The sequence below is a fragment of the Haplochromis burtoni genome, unplaced genomic scaffold, assembly GCF_018398535.1.
Source record: "Haplochromis burtoni strain Fernald_Lab_line unplaced genomic scaffold, NCSU_Asbu1 Contig_45, whole genome shotgun sequence".
Taxonomy (NCBI): domain Eukaryota; kingdom Metazoa; phylum Chordata; class Actinopteri; order Cichliformes; family Cichlidae; genus Haplochromis; species Haplochromis burtoni.
Window position 1 is genome coordinate 852957 of NW_024582406.1, and position 16739 is coordinate 869695.

The following is a 16739-nucleotide window of genomic DNA, read 5'->3' on the forward strand; positions in this document are numbered from 1 at the left end:
CTCTCTCTCTCTCTCTCTCTCTCTCTCTCTCTCTCTCTCAGCATTTATCTCAGTGTCAGGTGAGTGCCCCCTCCACCTGGATGAAGTACGTCACTTCCTCACACTGTGTCCAGAGCTATCCATGGGCTGGTTTGAGGAGGGTCGGTTGGTGGCTTTTATCATCGGCTCTCTGTGGGACCAGGACAGGCTCGCCACAGTAAGACATCCTGCATTTTTTTTCTCTCTCTGTCCTTTCACAGTTAAAAATCATCACTAATTATTAAACCTCCCATTTCCGCTCCCCTCCAGGAAGCGCTGACGCTCCACAAGCCCTGCGGCTCCACCGTGCACATCCACGTCTTGGCTGTCCATCGCACTTTCAGGCAGCAGGGCAAAGGTCCCATCCTCATGTGGCGCTACCTGCAGTATCTCCGCTGCCTGCCCAACGTGCGCCGAGCGGTGCTGATGTGCGAAGACTTCCTCATCCCCTTCTACCGCAAGTCGGGCTTCAAGGTGCTGGGGCGATGCGCCATCACCGTGGCCAACCTGACCTTCACCGAGATGTGGTACCCAATCAGCGGCCACGCGTACATGCGCCGCAACAGCGAAGCGATCCGCTTCCCTCAGCACCCTCTGACTGTGCCCCTGACAAAGACTGACGAACGCGTTGATGTATGAAGTGCTTACTGAGGGCCGAGCAGGCTGTCTTTAATCTAAGAGGAAGGAATTCAGTGTTGTTCTCTGTAGCATCTTTCAGGGTTTGTCTCAAGTTTCCAGCCGTTTCTCTGATTTGTTGGACTTTTGATCCCATGTGAAATGATTTTAATATGTATAATAAAACAAAGGATGTACTATATACTGTACTGTGACGTGTTATAAATATGCGAGAAGAGTCAAGTAGTGAGTAACTGGAGTTAAATGTCGCATTTGTGGTAGACTTTGCGCTTGGGTGTAAAGCTGTCTTCTGCTAAGCACCTTCCTGGGCTTCCTACAACTGTGGTCTGACGTCAGTAAACCGGGCTTTAGCAGCTCAGTCACAGCTCCACCATCCTCCAGCTCCTCCTCAGCTCCATTAGGGGGCTTTAGCTATTGTAACCACCGAGTGGGGATTAGTTAACCTGTAGGACCAATGACCTTTACCTAGAGAAGCACAAACAGAGCAGGTTGGCGTTAGTTGTGACGACAGTTTGACAAACCATGTAATTTTTTTTAAGTTCTTTTCTGTTACAGTGTTTCAATAAAATGTTTTATATTGTTTTTTAAGATGAAAAAGTTTCGTTTTTAATGTATTTTGTTCTCTCAGACATTTGATATTCTCTTTGCCGTAAGATTGCACTAACCGTAGCCTACACAAGCACCCACTGTCTTTAGCTGTCCCTGCACTCCATGCTGTAGACAGTGTGCTGTGCAGGTGACGCTGTAATCCATGACACAGTCACCGACTCAGGTGTAATCCCCTAACGTACCAGGACGAGCTGCTCCCACCCCTCTGAAGGACAAACCTGGTAGTGGTCACCTCATAAATGACCCAGAACTGTCACATCAACACTACCGGAGAGTGGAAGTCTGAATGTAAGTGCATTTATGGATATTTCTTAAAAAGCTATGGGAAGAAAAATCATCACAGGTTTAAAATTGCTCTCTCTTGAATGTGAGAGACAAGCTGGATTCTATCTTTACACTTTGTACCTTAAAGATCAGGTACTTATTTAGACCCCCGTATTTCCTACGTCATGAAGGCCAAACCTTAACCTCTGGTGATTTGGTACTTCCCTGTAATGGTCCAAAAATGATGATTATGGTCCAAAAGTAGGGAATTTGAATCTGCACCTGTATCCACTAAACACAGAGAAATTTAAACTCATCAGAAATGGAAATAAAACTTTAAAACCATTAAAATATAATCCAACCATTTTCTTCCACTTACCCAGCTGCAGTCTGTCCGAGCTATCAGTGACCGAACACGGTTCAGTGGAATGTAAGTATGTGCATACAGTAGTTTTGTGAAGTATGAAGACATAATGACGCAAGACTCAGACTGTGAAAAATCAGTCAGTGCCTCTCATCTGATCACCTTAGGATCAGCTGGGTTTTTTTGGGGGTTTTTTTTTTGTTAATTAGAAGAAAAAAAATTGTAAATAAATGTAAAACTGATTGGGGTGCAGTTATACACCCAAGAGTCTTTCCGTTAGGTACACCTGATCAGCTGTGCGTTAATGCAAATATCTGATCAGCCAATCACATTGCAGCATTTCAGCGCATTTAGGCGCGTAGACATGGACGAGGTGACCTGCTGAAGTTCAAACTGAGCATCTGAGTGAGAATGAACTGGGATTTAAGTAACTTTGAAGGTGGTTGTTGGTGCCAGGCAGGCTGGTCTGAGTGTTTCAGAAACTGCTCTTCTGCTGGGATTTTCCCACACAGCCATCTGTAGGCTTTACAGAAAATGGTCTGAAGAAGAGAAAACATCCAGTGAGCAGTAGTGTTCTGGCTGAAAGGAGATGGTAAGCCAACTCATCTCCTGATTTATTACAACCACAGAAGAGCATCTCTCAGTGCACATTGAACATGGAGCTGCAGAAGAGCACACTGGGTGGTGCTTGTGCCAGCTAAATAGGAAACTAAGACTACAATTAGTACAAGCTCACCAAATTGGACAATAGAAGAAGTTTTATTAGCTAGAGTCGGTTAAACATTGCCTGATCTGATGAGTCTCGATTTCTTCTGTGACATTCAGATAGTGGGTGTCAGAATTTGGCATAAACATGGGTCCATCCTACCTGGTATCAGGCTGATGCTGCTGGTGTAAAGGTGTGGGGGATATTTTCTTGGTTAACCATGGGTCTCGTAGCACCAAATGAGCATCATTTAAACATCACACCTACTAGAGTATTGTTGCTGACCATGTTCATTCCTGTATGACCGTATAGTGTACCCATCCTCTGATGTCCCCCTCAGATTCAACTTGTTGAATCTGTGCCGCAAAGAACTAAAGCAGTTCTGAAGGTAAAAGGCTGTCCGAGCAAAAGCCACCTACCTAATAAAGCAGCTGGTAAGTGAAAGTTTTGTCTCTCTCTTTTACTGTATAAAAATGCTCTCTTTAAATATTGTTTTTTTTTTCAGGAAACTGAACTATTTCAATTTGTGACTCCTTTTAAAAATCTTGTAGACTTTGGGAAGGATGATTGCATTAAAGATTTTTTCACGTTACATTTTTCTCTTCCAGCAGAAATCTGCAGAGTGAAGTTGGCTCGCAGCGATCTTGTCTTATGGCTGATTCCAGCCAGCTGGCACCTTTGCACATTTTGCTCGATGGGAGTTTCTTCCTCCTGGCAGAAAGTTTTATTTTAGTCTTGTGATACTGAGGTCTTCATAAGGCCATGCATGCTGTTTATTTAAGGATTTGTCAGTGTGTGGATGACTGTGATGAGAACTCATATAGTTTGCAGCTTTATATTTAAAGGCTTTCAGTAATGATCAATTTCAAGTAGCAACAATAGACTGAAAATTTGCTGCCTATATTTATTTAAAGAGTGCAAATACTGGACGGGCTGCCTGAATGAGAGCGCTCCAAATGGTAGCTGATATGTTGTTGGCATGATTGCAGGGCAGGCATATGTGAGGCTTTGCCGTCTTCATTCACAGAGTCCAAATCAATTCAGAGACCCATTGTCAATGTTTAACCGATAGCGCCGTAGTCTAGAATTATAACTGCAATAATCAAACAAAACAAAGAGGAGCTTCCAATTATCGCATACGTCACTCGGGCAATAATTGGTGAGTCCAAAGGGACCACTTTTGCTGCTATGCACTAGTGATGCTGCCATATTCTGCATCATTCAGCAGGCTTTTTAATAGGCAGGCGGTTATTAGACACGCATTATGGGGTTAGACACAAAAACATCTGAAATCCACAATTTAACTCCAATTTTCACTTTGAAAAAATGAGAAATTACATCATCACGTGAGCCAACTACATTAAGTGAAATGACCCAACCAAATCAGGGGACATCCTTCATCCCCCCGGCTTTGGACACAGAATGGGGCTACTGCAGTCTCCAGACAGGCTCACGTGCAATAATCCCACAAAGTCCTTACAGTCACCGGGTAATCTGGCAGGCAGACATCCCAGCATGGAGGCCACACATTCCCAACACCGTTTTCTATCACCACCGCAGTGTTAGACCATAACCAATATCACAACTTAGGCCCATGTAGACAAATCAGCTTCTGCACACTCCTTTGCTCATCGGCCTGGAGACAAGAAGGCGTGCACGTCGCTGGGGCAGTCTGTTATTAGACGCACGCCTCAACGAGTTCGACCTTGTTAACCTTAACACACTACAGTGCTCTTATGTGACTCATGTTTAATCTGTATCCTTAATCCACCATTTCCAAACATATGACTCGCTGGGGTTGGCAGCTTTGTACAACTATTTTCATGAGAGGGGTAATCCACCATTTCCAAGTTGCAACACAAGCGTCACTTATGAAGAACACTGTTTCTGGTAATGCCAGACTCCTCATATTAATGTTGAAAACTAGGAGTCCGCGGTCATCATGGACTGTATATAAAACATGGACAAAGCTGGCAAACTAAAAAGTGAAGGCCGGAGAACTGGAAAAGTGGCTTGAACCTGCAATGTCCAGCAGGGGGCAGCAAATGCAGCTGCATAAATTTGTACATAAGTCTGCTTTATGACCTGAGTAAACGCTTTCCAGATGAGTTTATAGGTTCTATTGCTACTTTCAGATCATACCGACTCAGTTCTGCAGCACTTTGATGTCCAGGTTACACCTGTGACTGGTCAAAAGCCTATCACAGGCTGCAACTGGTTGTATTTTAAATAACAAGGCAGAAAAAAAATCAAAGTGAAGCATTTTAATAAGCCCCTATGCAGCACATACATAACAAAAAATAACTGTTTTCACAGCAGACCAACAATAGAACTGGAAAAAATGAAACAGATAAAAGTGTGCAGCTCTACCAGACACTTTTTTTTCAGTGTTTTCAAAACATATGAACACCTGTCTTTCTGTTTTTCTTTCCCCCCTAAATATGTTAAATAGACTTTTCATGCACCCTCTAGCACCACAGTCTGTAGAAAATTAAATCTTTAGCTAAATCTAGACTTTAAAACTTCCTAGAAACGGAAGTTTGAGTATGATGGAGCATTGGCAACGTCAGTGGAGGTTGCAGGAAGAAGCAAGAGGCCTGTGCTGAAATCTTTTCTACACAGATCCATCGCCTGTTTGTATGATATCTTCCCTTTACTGATGGGGTCCACCAGCTCCTTTGTGTGGGAAGCCTCATCTTGCAGATCTTTTGCCGTTGTGCTGTCAATCAGACCGGTGGCGAGAGCTTCCTTGATAGTGAGGCGGCCTGCTTTGGTGGGATCCACCAACCCGCCGGTCAAATACTGCGCCTCTAAGTACCTCCTGGCATTTTCTTGGGGAATGAACCCTTTCTGTGCTGCCTGTCCTACAGCGAGACGCTGTTTGGTCACAGGATCCTCGACTCCGGTGAAGGCCTTCTGGGCATTCAGAAGCTTATACTTTTGGTTTGTGTCAATGACGCCCTGTTCAGCTGCTTTGTGGACAGACAGCTTGTCCTTTTTGCCCAGATCAACTATTCCACCGGTGGCTGCTTGTGCCTCCAGCAGCTTTAGAGCAGTGTCGGCATCAATGAGACCGCGGGTGAGGGCGCTTCTCACAGACATGCGGCTTTCGGTGGTGGTGTCAAAAATGCCAGAGATTGGGAAAAACTCATCACCTGGTAAAGTGCTGAGGTTGGTCAGACTGCCGAGACTGCCGCTGTATTGAGTGTTCAGGTTAGTGTAGGAGGACCTCAGAGATGAAGACATGGAGCTCAAGGGAGAGGTTGAGATGGGTTTGGTTGGGATTGTTTTGGTGGGAGATTTTGGCATTAATGGAGGAACGTAGGGCTTGCTTCTTTCGCCTGCAACGAGGAGAGCAAACTCAGAAATGGGCATTTTCCCTTCCTTGTAGCGGCTCACGTCACGTTGAGTCAAACGGCCCTCCCTCAGAGCATCCCTCACAGAGTACTGATCCCCACTTTTTCGATCGTGCAAAATGATTGTATCTCCACCTGGACCACTTGAAGTGATTTCCTCCCAGTCACACTCCAGCTCTGACAGTTTGATGTACTGGTTTCGATCGATTAGTCCCTGTAAGTAGGCATCGTAGGGTGACAGATCTTTACCAGTTTCTGGATCCAAGATGGTGATCTTGGTGGAAAGATTTGCCTCTCTGGTTTTAGTGTCAGAATGGTCCTCATGCTTTATTTTGTCCAGCATCTCGATGATGAGTTTGTCTTTCTCGTGTATTTTGTCCTTCTCTTTTAGGATCTCTTTTTCAAGCCGCTGTATTTCAGAGGACGTCTTAAGACTTCTCTGCCGCACCGTCAGGTTCCTCTCACTCATCAACTTGGACTGTTGCTGGAAGGTGATGCTGATACTCTGTCTTTGGGACTCTAAGGTTTTGAACTGCTTCAGGAGATCTTCCTTATCTCTCTGCAGAGCATCTCTGATGGAAATGAGAGTGGTTTCCTCCTGAGAAGTCACAGACTTTGACGTCTGCAGATGGGTCATTTTGAGGTGCGTGCTTTGAATGTTATCTTCTTGGTTCCGCCTGAGATTTCTCTCCTTTGTTACTAGCTCTCTGAGTTGTTCCCTTTCAGCTTCAACTGCTGGGTCTTTCTCCACACGGACAACTTCTCGGTAAACAACCTTCTCAATCGATTTTTCCTTTTGCAGAATTTCAAGCTTGAGCTTTATGTTGCGGATTTCTCTCTCTAAATGATTGATTTCATTGCCCTCTGTCTCCAAGTTGTCATGTATACTACCAATGAGTTTGTCCAGTTGAGGATCCTTCTCCACTTTCAAGACCTCCTCGACAATTATTCTTTCCTCAATGGGTGGTGGGGTATTCTCCAGTTCAAGAATACGAGCTTTGATCTGTCTCAGCTCTGACTCTACTTGGATCTTCTTCTGACGATCATCCAGCTGAGCCAGCATAATCTCTTTATCTTGAATCAGAGCTCTGAGTTGTCGGACTTCCAGTTCAAGTTTTCTGCGGGTTTTCGTTTCATCATCCAGTTTCTTGTTTAATTTCTCATGCTCCAGGATCTGCTTAGGGTCCTTCTGAAGCCGAACCACTTCTTGTGTTAGAATTTTCTCCTGTGGCTTCTGCCTTTCGAGGGTGATGTGTTGGTTCTGCAGGTCAAAGAGACATTCCTCTAAAGATCGGCGCTGCTGAATCTCTTCTCTGAGGTTCCGTCGAAGCCGGTCAGCTTCTTTCTCCAGAAGAGGATCATTCTCATATTTAATGACTTCTTTATTCACTAGCTGTGTCTCCACTTTAGTTTTTTCAGCTTTCAGCTCATCCCTTTCTTTGCGCAGGTGGGTCAGAAGCTCTATGGTGGTGTCATAGTTGACTTGCAGACGGTTCATTTGGTTGTTTAGTCTTTGTAATTCCCTGATGACTTCTGGACTCTTTTCTTCTTTGATCACCTCTTGGGTCACCTCCTTGTACTCCACCTTGGGCTTCTGAGCCCGCAGTGTAACCAGAGTTTTTGTCACTGTGTCAATTTCTTTCTCCGTGTCCGTGCGGTTTTGGCTTGAATCCTGCAGCTCTTTTCTCAGACGTATCATCTCGACCTCTGTCTCAGGATCGACTCTGTAAATCTCGTTGATGATTTCCTTCACCTCCACCTTTGGCCTGAGATTCTCCAGTTCACTGTAACGTAACTGAAGGGTGGTCAGGTCTTTCATCAAGATAACGTTTTCATCCTTCTCTTCTTCCAAAGTCATCCGCAGCTTGTTTGACTCTTCAACCGTTTCCGGATCTTGTCGTACCTGGCTCACAACCTTCGTAATAACCTTGGGCTGGATGGTGGGGATGACCCTCTCCAGTGTGTTTATTTGGCTCCTTGTGCTAAAAATGTGATCATTGAGGGCCTTGCATCGGTACTCCTCCTCTGCAATATCACTCTGGAACAGAAGAACAGCTTTCAGCATCTCTGGATCTTTCTCAAGTCTCACCACTTCCTTTTTAACAACTTTCTCTATGATTTTTGGTTTCTGCTGAGCCAAAACGGTTATCTCTTTTTTCACTTGAACTGCCTCTGTGTTCCTCGTTTGGAGTTCCAGGCGCAACCTCTGTATCTCGTCTCGAAGCTTAGCTGCTTCTTTATCAAGCTGGGGGTCCTTCTCGTATTCGGTGAGGATCTTAGTCACTAGTTTAGGCTCGACTTTGGTCAGCTGCAGCTCCAGTTTGATAATCTTCTCATTGTTGATTTCAATCTCTGTTTTGGTGCCTGACCTTTTCAGCTCTTCATCCTCGATCCGACTTTTCAGCGACTTCAGTTCCATCTCCAGTTTGGGATCGCGGTAATATTGCACCACCTCCTTCTCCTCCAACCTCTCCACTCCTCTCCTGTTCTTCAGAGACATAAACCTCTTGCGGTATGTATCCAGGTTGTTTTCAGCATGAAGACGCCTGTTGACCTCCTCACTTAATTCCTTTTTCAGACTATCGCTTTGCTCCTGGTCTTTCATTTGGCTCTGGAGCTGCAGCTGCTGAGTGACAGCCACCTGACTGATTTTCTCTTCATTCTGCACATAAATAAAAGGACACAATGGAGGTCAGAGAAGGCAGGTGAGGTGAGGTGGTGAGTATTATTTAATGTAAAAAAAACAGAAAACAAAAACACAGACACACAGTGAAATAACAACAACAATGCTGCTGGGTTTATTTTGATTCCATGATATCCTACCATAGCCATGATGTTCTTTGTTGTACCCAACTGATTTAGTAGCTGGTTGTTCTCTGCAGACACCTCAGCGAAGCGGTTCAACAGATCTTTCTCCTGTAGTAAAAGAAGAAGATTCTTATTTCCATCTACAATAATTTAAAATTTGGTTATACAGAAATGGCAAGACCACAACAGAGAAAAAAAACAGGGAACTGTGAATTATGACAGTAAATAAGTCAAATACAGCATGACAAAAAGGTGGGTTGCAAAGCTGCTTGCAGAGTCACTTATTGACTCTGTTGAGCCAATGGTGTGCTTGAAGTAATGATTGACAAAGAAAAATATCTTTTTGTAGCTCCTTTATTGTCTTTGTGTAGCTGTGTGAAACCATACCGTTCTCTGTATCGCCTGAGCCAGAGTTGAAGTTTGACGTTTCAGTGAAACTGGTCCCTCGTCAACGTCTTCTTCACTCTCGTCAGCACCATCATCATCCGTCAGAATGGCACTGTAAGTGTTTGACTTGATCTCATAGTCCTGAAAAGAAATAGAAATACATTTAAACATTTAAGAATGGCATCATTTTGAGGCTATGCCTAATATACAGCAAATATTTCGCTAGGTTTAGGTCTAATTCTCAGAACTCACATTTAAGACATTTTGCAGATTGCGGGAAAGGTCCTTGACGCGGTTAAGATCACCTGACTTCTTCTTGATGTCCTCTACCACTCTCTAAAAAAATAACCAAAAGCAGACTTGAGCTATTTTATTTATAGACATCGGAGTCTTGTTAATGCATGTAAATAAAATGAAAATTACAAAACAAAATACTTCCACTCACCTTCTGAGAATTCTCCTTGCTTGTAATTTGTGCCACTCCGTCCGTAGGCTTGATCTTATTATCTGGCAAATTGACCAAGAAGAAGTCCAGCGACTGAACGGCACTCTGGAAATCCTGGTTTTTATTGACTGCTTGCTGCACAAGAGCAGACCTAAAGCAAAAACATACACGCGAGTTACAGCAACACCCATGTGCAATGGTTACCACAATGCCTGATTTTGTCTTTACTTTTCTCTCACCTCTCCTGAAGCTGGCTATTGACCCTTGTGTAACGGTTTTTCAGGTTCTTCACCTGGTCCTCCTGGCGGCGGATGTCGGGACAATACTCATTGAGATTCTGTTGCAGAGAGTTGCACGCCTGCTCTGTCAGGTCCAATTCTTTGCCTAATTTCTTCAGCTCATCTTTCTTTGAGGCCACATCTTTACTCATTGCCTGTTTGACAACATAACGACAAAGAAAAGGCATGAGAAAAGACACATTTGCACGATTCCAGTTATCTATATTGTTGTGTAAGTTTTAGATTTATTTACAACACCTGAAGCTTCTGGTTGCGGCTCTGAAGAGAGTTTGGTTGGTCAAGAATGATGCCGTCTTTAGCCAGTTCTTTCTCAAACCCAGAGACAACGCCCTCTACGTTCTTTATCTCTTTCTCCAAGTACATGGAAGCTGTTGCTCTGATGAAAGCAGAGAAGTAGCAAAGTTAAATAAAATAAAGAAAACGCCACAAGAACACGCACATAGATATGCTACTCTACTATATCTGAACTGACACGTTGCTAAATGCTCAATTTAATGGTAAAATCCATTGAAACAAATGGGTATTTTTGTCCACTGTTTACCACAGCTGTCAATGTTGGGTGAGATGTGTCCATCTTTATTTACTACAGAGGCTGTAAAACCTTTTGAAATAAATCCAATACAGGTCATTCAGTCAGAGAAGTTCACTTCTGACTGTTGTCTCTTTCTTTATGTTTCTGGGGTGAAGGGGACCCCTCTGTCAATAAAACATGTGCATGATGCCTTTTATCTTGAGTCTAAAGGTCCAAGAACGGACTGAAATGTCCATCCACAGCACGCGAACGCCTACAAATTCTCTTCTCCTCCACCTCTGGTGTAATCCATATGTAGCCACATATATAAAACACGATCAGGTGGAAGGGAGATAATTGTATTCAATTATGGTGGGGGAACATGACGGTTTAGTCTATGTATATTTATGAGTAAACTAGGCTTTTTTTCTATTAAAACACTTCCATTATAATGACTGCACTTTAAGGAAGATTTCATTCTAGATTTGAGATTTTATTTAGAATTTCATTCTAATGTTCGTACTTTTTATTATAAAGGTCGATGAGAGCATTGATGTCATCAAACTTTTTGTTGGTGGCGCTGAGTTTAGGTGGCAGGGCAGAGGCGGTGGGACCCAGAGGTTTCTTAGCCAGAATAGGATCCACCTCTCTCTGGATGGCAGATTTCTCTGACTCTAGCTTCTTCACAGCGAGAGCCGATTTCTGGAGGGCAAAGGAATACGTTTAGATAGGACATAATTCAATTACGTTGTGACCTGCGTGGTGCCATTGAAGTATAATGCTCGTCATGTTTACCTCATGCTCTTGCAATCTGTTTGCCAGGTCCTGAGTTGGGTTACGGTTGTCTAGCGGGGTCCTCGCTCGCCTCAGGATCTCCTTTTCCAGAGCCTCCAGGGCTTTATTGATTTTGTCTAATTCACTGAGGAGCTCTGCAACTCTGGGATTCTCTGGACTTTTAACAGCAACTGAGGAGAAAGGAAAACGGCTCTACAATGAAAAGATAGACTAGCCCAATCGTTTCAGAAAAGACTTCTGTCCTGGTCTGAAAGTCCGAGGAGATGAGAAGAAGTGAAGTGACTGCTTTTGTTCTCACCTCTTTTCTGAGTCTGAATCACTTCTACAGCAGGGCTCTTTAAGGAGGCTATGAGAGCAGATCTACGACGCTTTAGATCAGCCAGCTGTCTGTCCAGACTGAACACACACACACACACACACACACACACACACACACACACACACACACACACACACACACACACACTCTGCTGGTTTAAAATCAGCTTCAGGTTGAATTATAATCACCAATAAAGTATGCTGAAGGAGTCGTGATTATACCTATTCACTGTCTCCAAGGCCTCAGGATCGGGTGGTGGGATCATAAAACATGCTGCAGAGAGGGTTTTGGTTTTCCCACTGCTGTCCTGAAGCTTCCAGTTGTTATTATCAGAGCTGGACTTCAGGGTTAGCTTCTCACCACGTCGTACGGCACCCTAAAACAGATAGAGAAGGAAAGAGTAATCCCTAAATTTACTATCTCCAACATAAGGTGGCTGCCTGTAAATGACAGCTGTTGACATCGTACCTCTTCATCGATCCAGTCACACAGGGATATTACAGTGGTCGGTTTGCTGAGCTGCATTCTGCGCAACTTCAGAGGCACGACGCTATCGCTAAGTTCCCTGAGGGCAGCCAGGCGCTGCTCATTCCTCTTCACTGCTGGTTCATCTCCCTGAAAGTGAATTTCAAAACAGTTTCAAAGTAGTTTCCATGTTTTCCCACTGTTCAAGTAGTTAGAGGTACAAACTGATTCCTTGAGTATATCCTTAAATGGGGACAATGGGTTTATTTTGCACCATAACACAACAAAGTCACCATTGTTCAGCAAGGAAATGAACACTTTAATGAGCAGAATTAAGTATAAAGTATAAAGTCAATAAAGGCCGAACTGGTGGTTCTAAATGGGCCAAAGGTGCGAATGGTTATCTGTACACAGTATTATTAGGCAGGAGACAGACATTTGAACTTTGTCATAAATCCCACACACTTAACAACTACAGTAGCACTGCTGTAATAACCATTTTAACATCCCTGAACTTGAACATTGGCCTAAAATCATTCCTCTCTAGAGCAGTCTCAGTCATCACAGCAGTTTGTTGTTGTTACAGTCCAGCTGAGTCTCCTAATTTCATGGGTATGGAAGTCTGTGCATTTAAAGTTGTAACAGACTGAATTCCCAAACTGTTGTCCGGTTTGGTTTGGTGTTAATTTTTGGTAGAATTTTCCATGTGCTACCTTTGACTAGTTGTCGGTCCCTCTTGTGTCAGCCATGAAAACATGGCTTTTCTATGCTTGTTAAGACTCCTAGAAGTTGCACAGAAATCACAACATATTTTTAAAAAACTGTGTCTTACCTCGAGTGCCAACAGGATCTCGGGGTTGGTCTTGTTCTCCATGGACTTTGAGTCCAGAGTCGAGCTGAGTCTCTCCAGAGATTCTGACAACCTTTCTGCATCCAATTGGAACTGCATTGAACAGTCAGCTGTTAGCAGCAGGCTCTTAGTCAACTGGAAACTTTTAATTTTCCTCACAGCTCTTTACCTTTTTGTAGTTGTCAATATTGTCCAGGTGTACTTCCTGTGCCAGACACAGGTTGAGAAAGGCTTGCCATTCAGCTTGTACTGTATCTCTGTGTGCCTGACAACGACATCAACGATCATGTTTAATTAATGCTACAACCATACAGCCATACGGGACAGTAGGATGATTTATCACAGATGTAAAATGTACTTTTATGGTTGGGCTGCCGGGGTGTTTCATCTTAATGAGGTTATCTCCTTCCTCCTGCAGCTGGTTGACTTCTTGCTCGTGTGCTAACAGTCCGTTAGCTTTGAATTTCTGTGCAAAAATGAAACGTGCAAGTGCTCAATTCAAAGTTGCCTTTGCACCGATAAAATCACAAACTGGGACTTTAACTAATAATAATCACTCAGCATGCGTGATGCTGGATTCTCACCTCATACTCCATGCGGACGCTCGGCGGGTCAACCATGCGATCACTCCAGTCTCTCTGGAGGATCCTATCCTGCTGGTTCGACAGGTAGATCAGCTCCTTGCTGCAGCTTTGCATGTACTCGTGTAAAGAAGCCAGGTGGTTGCGCCGTCGCTCGGAGCTCTCCTGCAGAACACGCAAGGTGCAAACAACATATGAACACCACACACAACACTCCTCAAGTTTAACTCCAAGTGGCAAATTTACTAATTAAATCGACTTACAAAAAGTTCAGCATATTTCTCTTTGACGGCAGCGTACTGCTCCTGTGAACAAACAAGAAGCACGTTAATGATCCATCCTGCACGCAGGAACTGTACATACATGTGAAGCTTTGCTCTGCTACCTGTGAGAGGGTAGTGCTGGGCTTCAGCTGGTCTTGATAGGCCTTGATCTCCTGATGGCGAAGGTTATGAGCTGCTATCTGCCTCTCTACATCAGAAAGCTTAGGGCCGTATGCCTCCGCTCTCAGCTGTTTCTGTGAAACACAGCAGAGAACCATTCAAGATTCAAGCGGCTACTAAAAATCTCTGAAGGACTTTAAGGTTGCAGAAATTTTGGTCGTTCAACTGACCAGCCTCTCATCAAACAGAGGACCCCAGCCAATCTTTTGGGTCAGGTCCACGTCTTGTACTGATTCGTACACTTCCCTGAAGGTAGCACAGTCCTTGGCCCAGCGATAGTGGAGATTTACCACACTGAGAGACAAAATGTTTAAGTTAGAAGTGAGAAGATGGGTGGAGAGCAAGGAAAGGGATTGTGGAAATGATTGTTTGTGGCGAGTGTGCCTCCGTGGCATGTAACAGATCAAGTTCTGTCTGCTTGGCATGCACGCTAGCGTTTGTGCGTGCTTGAATTTTGGCCATGACACCCCTAAACACACTCACTCCTTCTCAATCTCTTTAGCCTGAGGGTGTTGAAGCTTCTTGGCTCCGCCCACGTCCATGAAAAGATCCTTGAGCAGTCCCTCGGCCTGGGCCAGGTTGTCTGCATTCTCCTTCTTGTGGAGCAGTTGCTCGTTATTCCCCTTTCGCTCTTTGTCCTGCACAGGAGAACCGCAAATGCAACAAAGTAGCGTTTCAACCATTTTTTTTTTTTAAATCTCTAGATTTTTTGCTAAACTTCTTGTAGAAAGGAAGTGCCTCAGAGATTCACTTTAACACTTATGGCAGAATGATAAGTTAAGTAAAGGAAATGCTGGCATACAGTGCCTCCACCTATGATTCATCAGGACTTCTTACCACAGCCAGCAGTTTCTCTGCTTGCAGGATATTCTTCTCCACTTGGTCTGCATTCTTTTGCATGCGAGAAATCAGCACAGCCAGTTCTTGGGCCTGAGTCCTGGGTAGGAACAGAGACAGATGATGGTGAAAATGCTCCCAATTAATCACTATCCTTATCTCCTCTGATTGGGTGTTCCTCATAAATACAAGTGGGTGTGTCTGGAGACGAGTTCCTGCCCCAAGTGGAGGAGTTCAAGTATCTCGGGGTCTTGTTCGCGAGTGATGGGAGAAGGGAGCCGGAGATCGACAGACGGATTGGGGCTGCAGCCGCAGTGATGCGGACACTGCACCGGTCCATCGTGGTGAAGAGGGAGCTGAGTGTAAAAGCGAAGCTCTCAATTTACCGGTCGATCTACGTCCCTACCCTCACCTATGGCCACAAACTGTGGGTAGTGACCAAAAGAACAAGATCGCGGATACAAGCGGCGGAAATGAGCTTCCTCCGAAGGGTGGCTGGCCTCTCCCTTAGATAGGGGGAGAAGTTCAGCCATCTGGGAGGGGCTCAGAGTAGAGCCGCTGCTCCTCCACATCGAAAGGAGCCAGCTGAGGTGGTTTGGGCATCTGACAAGGATGCCTCTTGGGCGCCTCCTGGGTGAGGTGTTCCGGGCATATCCCACCGGGAGGAGGCCCCGGGGCAGACCCAGGACACGCTGGAGAGATTATATCTCTTGGCTGGCCTGGGAATGCCTTGTGTTCCCCCAGACAAGCTAGAGGAGGTGGCTGGGGAGAGGGAGGTCTGGGCTTCTCTGCTTAGGCTGCTGCCCCCACGACCCAGCCCCGGATAAAGTGGAAGAAGATGGATGGATGGATGTGTCTGGGGAGGATATCCCTTCTCTGGTGCATCATACAGAGCCAAGAGTTTAAAACAAACCCTGCCACATATGCTGACTTTACTTTAGTCAATTTAACATGAGCATCCATTATTTTAAATCTGTGACAGAAAATAATGAAAAGCATAAAAGCCCAGTTTAAATATTTCCAGATGAACATGAAGAAAAAGAACATCCTAATTGTGAAAGTGGTTAAAGTTAAATGATGGTGTTATTTACCTTTCACACAAAGAAATCTGTTCAGCTGTGAACATAAAAACCAGCTCGGTGGCTCTTCGTGTTTCTTCACTTTAATGTCACTCATCAAACACTTTCCACGCAGCTCTTTGTTCTCATTAAATGTGTTTTTTTCTATCATTCCTTCTTGGCTGTAGTATGAAAGACAACTATGTATCCTGACACACCCCAGATAAGGGGACGCACATTGCAGGGTAGAGGGGAGTGTCCCCCTGTCGCCTCCCTTTAGCAGTCAGGAATGCTGTCTGTGACGAGCTCAGACATCCCTGCTGCACCTTTAATCATATGATTAACCATTGATTGACATTTGTAGTCAGACATGATGGCTTCCAAAGGAGCACTGATGCAGGAGGGTAAGATCTAGGAGGGTGTTGTTTTCATGTCTTGCAGGGTAAAAAGGGTTTGGATTAATTTACTCTGTCACGTTTTTAATCTATATTTAATTCATGTAGTAAAAAGAAGAGCAATTTCAACAGTATGTCTCAATTTTTATTTTTATTTTTATTTTTTGGGGTGGGTGGGGGGTGATTTTGCTTGGCCAGTGCTTGCCAGCCCTGCCATAGCTGCTCGCTTTATATTAAAAAGCGCTTCATATTTCATGGTTTCTTTTGATTATTTTATTATATTTGAAATTAGTATCAGTAAGAATTTATCCCTTTTTGTTTTTACATTGCCAGCTCTTTATCAAATAGGGAATGTAGTTATATTATTGGTCCATGATTAAAATAAATAAACTGCAGTCCTGTTTAAAACAGCCACAGCTTAATTAACACTTGTCTTAACTAAAATTACATAAATATATACAACAACGATTTCATATAAAATAGTATTTTAAAATGTCATTTTCTTGCACTATAAACTAAACTATAAATGTGTGTGTGTGTGTGTGTGTGTGTGTGTGTGTGTGTGTGTGTGTGTGTGTGTGTGTGTGTGTGTG

General features: G+C 44.1%; 2 protein-coding genes across 2 annotated transcripts in view; one reads left to right on the forward strand and one right to left on the reverse strand.

The window, feature by feature from the left end:
- The window catches only part of LOC102303437 (serotonin N-acetyltransferase), a 3643-nt gene extending 2408 nt beyond the window's left edge, over positions 1 to 1235 (forward strand). The window contains exons 3-4 of the mRNA XM_005926652.3: positions 42 to 196; positions 289 to 1235. Of these exons, the coding sequence (XP_005926714.1) occupies positions 42 to 196; positions 289 to 657 (524 nt within the window). The 3' untranslated portion in view covers positions 658 to 1235. The remainder of the gene's footprint in view (positions 1 to 41; positions 197 to 288) is intronic.
- A 3611-nt stretch (positions 1236 to 4846) lies between these two features.
- Positions 4847 to 16739, reverse strand: part of evplb (envoplakin b) — a 13399-nt gene continuing 1506 nt past the window's right edge. Inside the window, exons 2-22 of the mRNA XM_014334961.2 lie at positions 14694 to 14793; positions 14340 to 14494; positions 14027 to 14150; positions 13799 to 13930; positions 13677 to 13718; positions 13417 to 13578; positions 13191 to 13298; positions 13002 to 13097; positions 12815 to 12925; positions 11986 to 12132; positions 11739 to 11893; positions 11497 to 11594; positions 11199 to 11368; positions 10927 to 11105; positions 10130 to 10268; positions 9833 to 10026; positions 9594 to 9744; positions 9401 to 9484; positions 9149 to 9289; positions 8777 to 8869; positions 4847 to 8615 (exon numbers count right to left, since the gene is read on the reverse strand). Of these exons, the coding sequence (XP_014190447.1) occupies positions 5124 to 8615; positions 8777 to 8869; positions 9149 to 9289; positions 9401 to 9484; positions 9594 to 9744; positions 9833 to 10026; positions 10130 to 10268; positions 10927 to 11105; positions 11199 to 11368; positions 11497 to 11594; positions 11739 to 11893; positions 11986 to 12132; positions 12815 to 12925; positions 13002 to 13097; positions 13191 to 13298; positions 13417 to 13578; positions 13677 to 13718; positions 13799 to 13930; positions 14027 to 14150; positions 14340 to 14494; positions 14694 to 14793 (6073 nt within the window). The 3' untranslated portion in view covers positions 4847 to 5123. The remainder of the gene's footprint in view (positions 8616 to 8776; positions 8870 to 9148; positions 9290 to 9400; positions 9485 to 9593; positions 9745 to 9832; positions 10027 to 10129; positions 10269 to 10926; positions 11106 to 11198; positions 11369 to 11496; positions 11595 to 11738; positions 11894 to 11985; positions 12133 to 12814; positions 12926 to 13001; positions 13098 to 13190; positions 13299 to 13416; positions 13579 to 13676; positions 13719 to 13798; positions 13931 to 14026; positions 14151 to 14339; positions 14495 to 14693; positions 14794 to 16739) is intronic.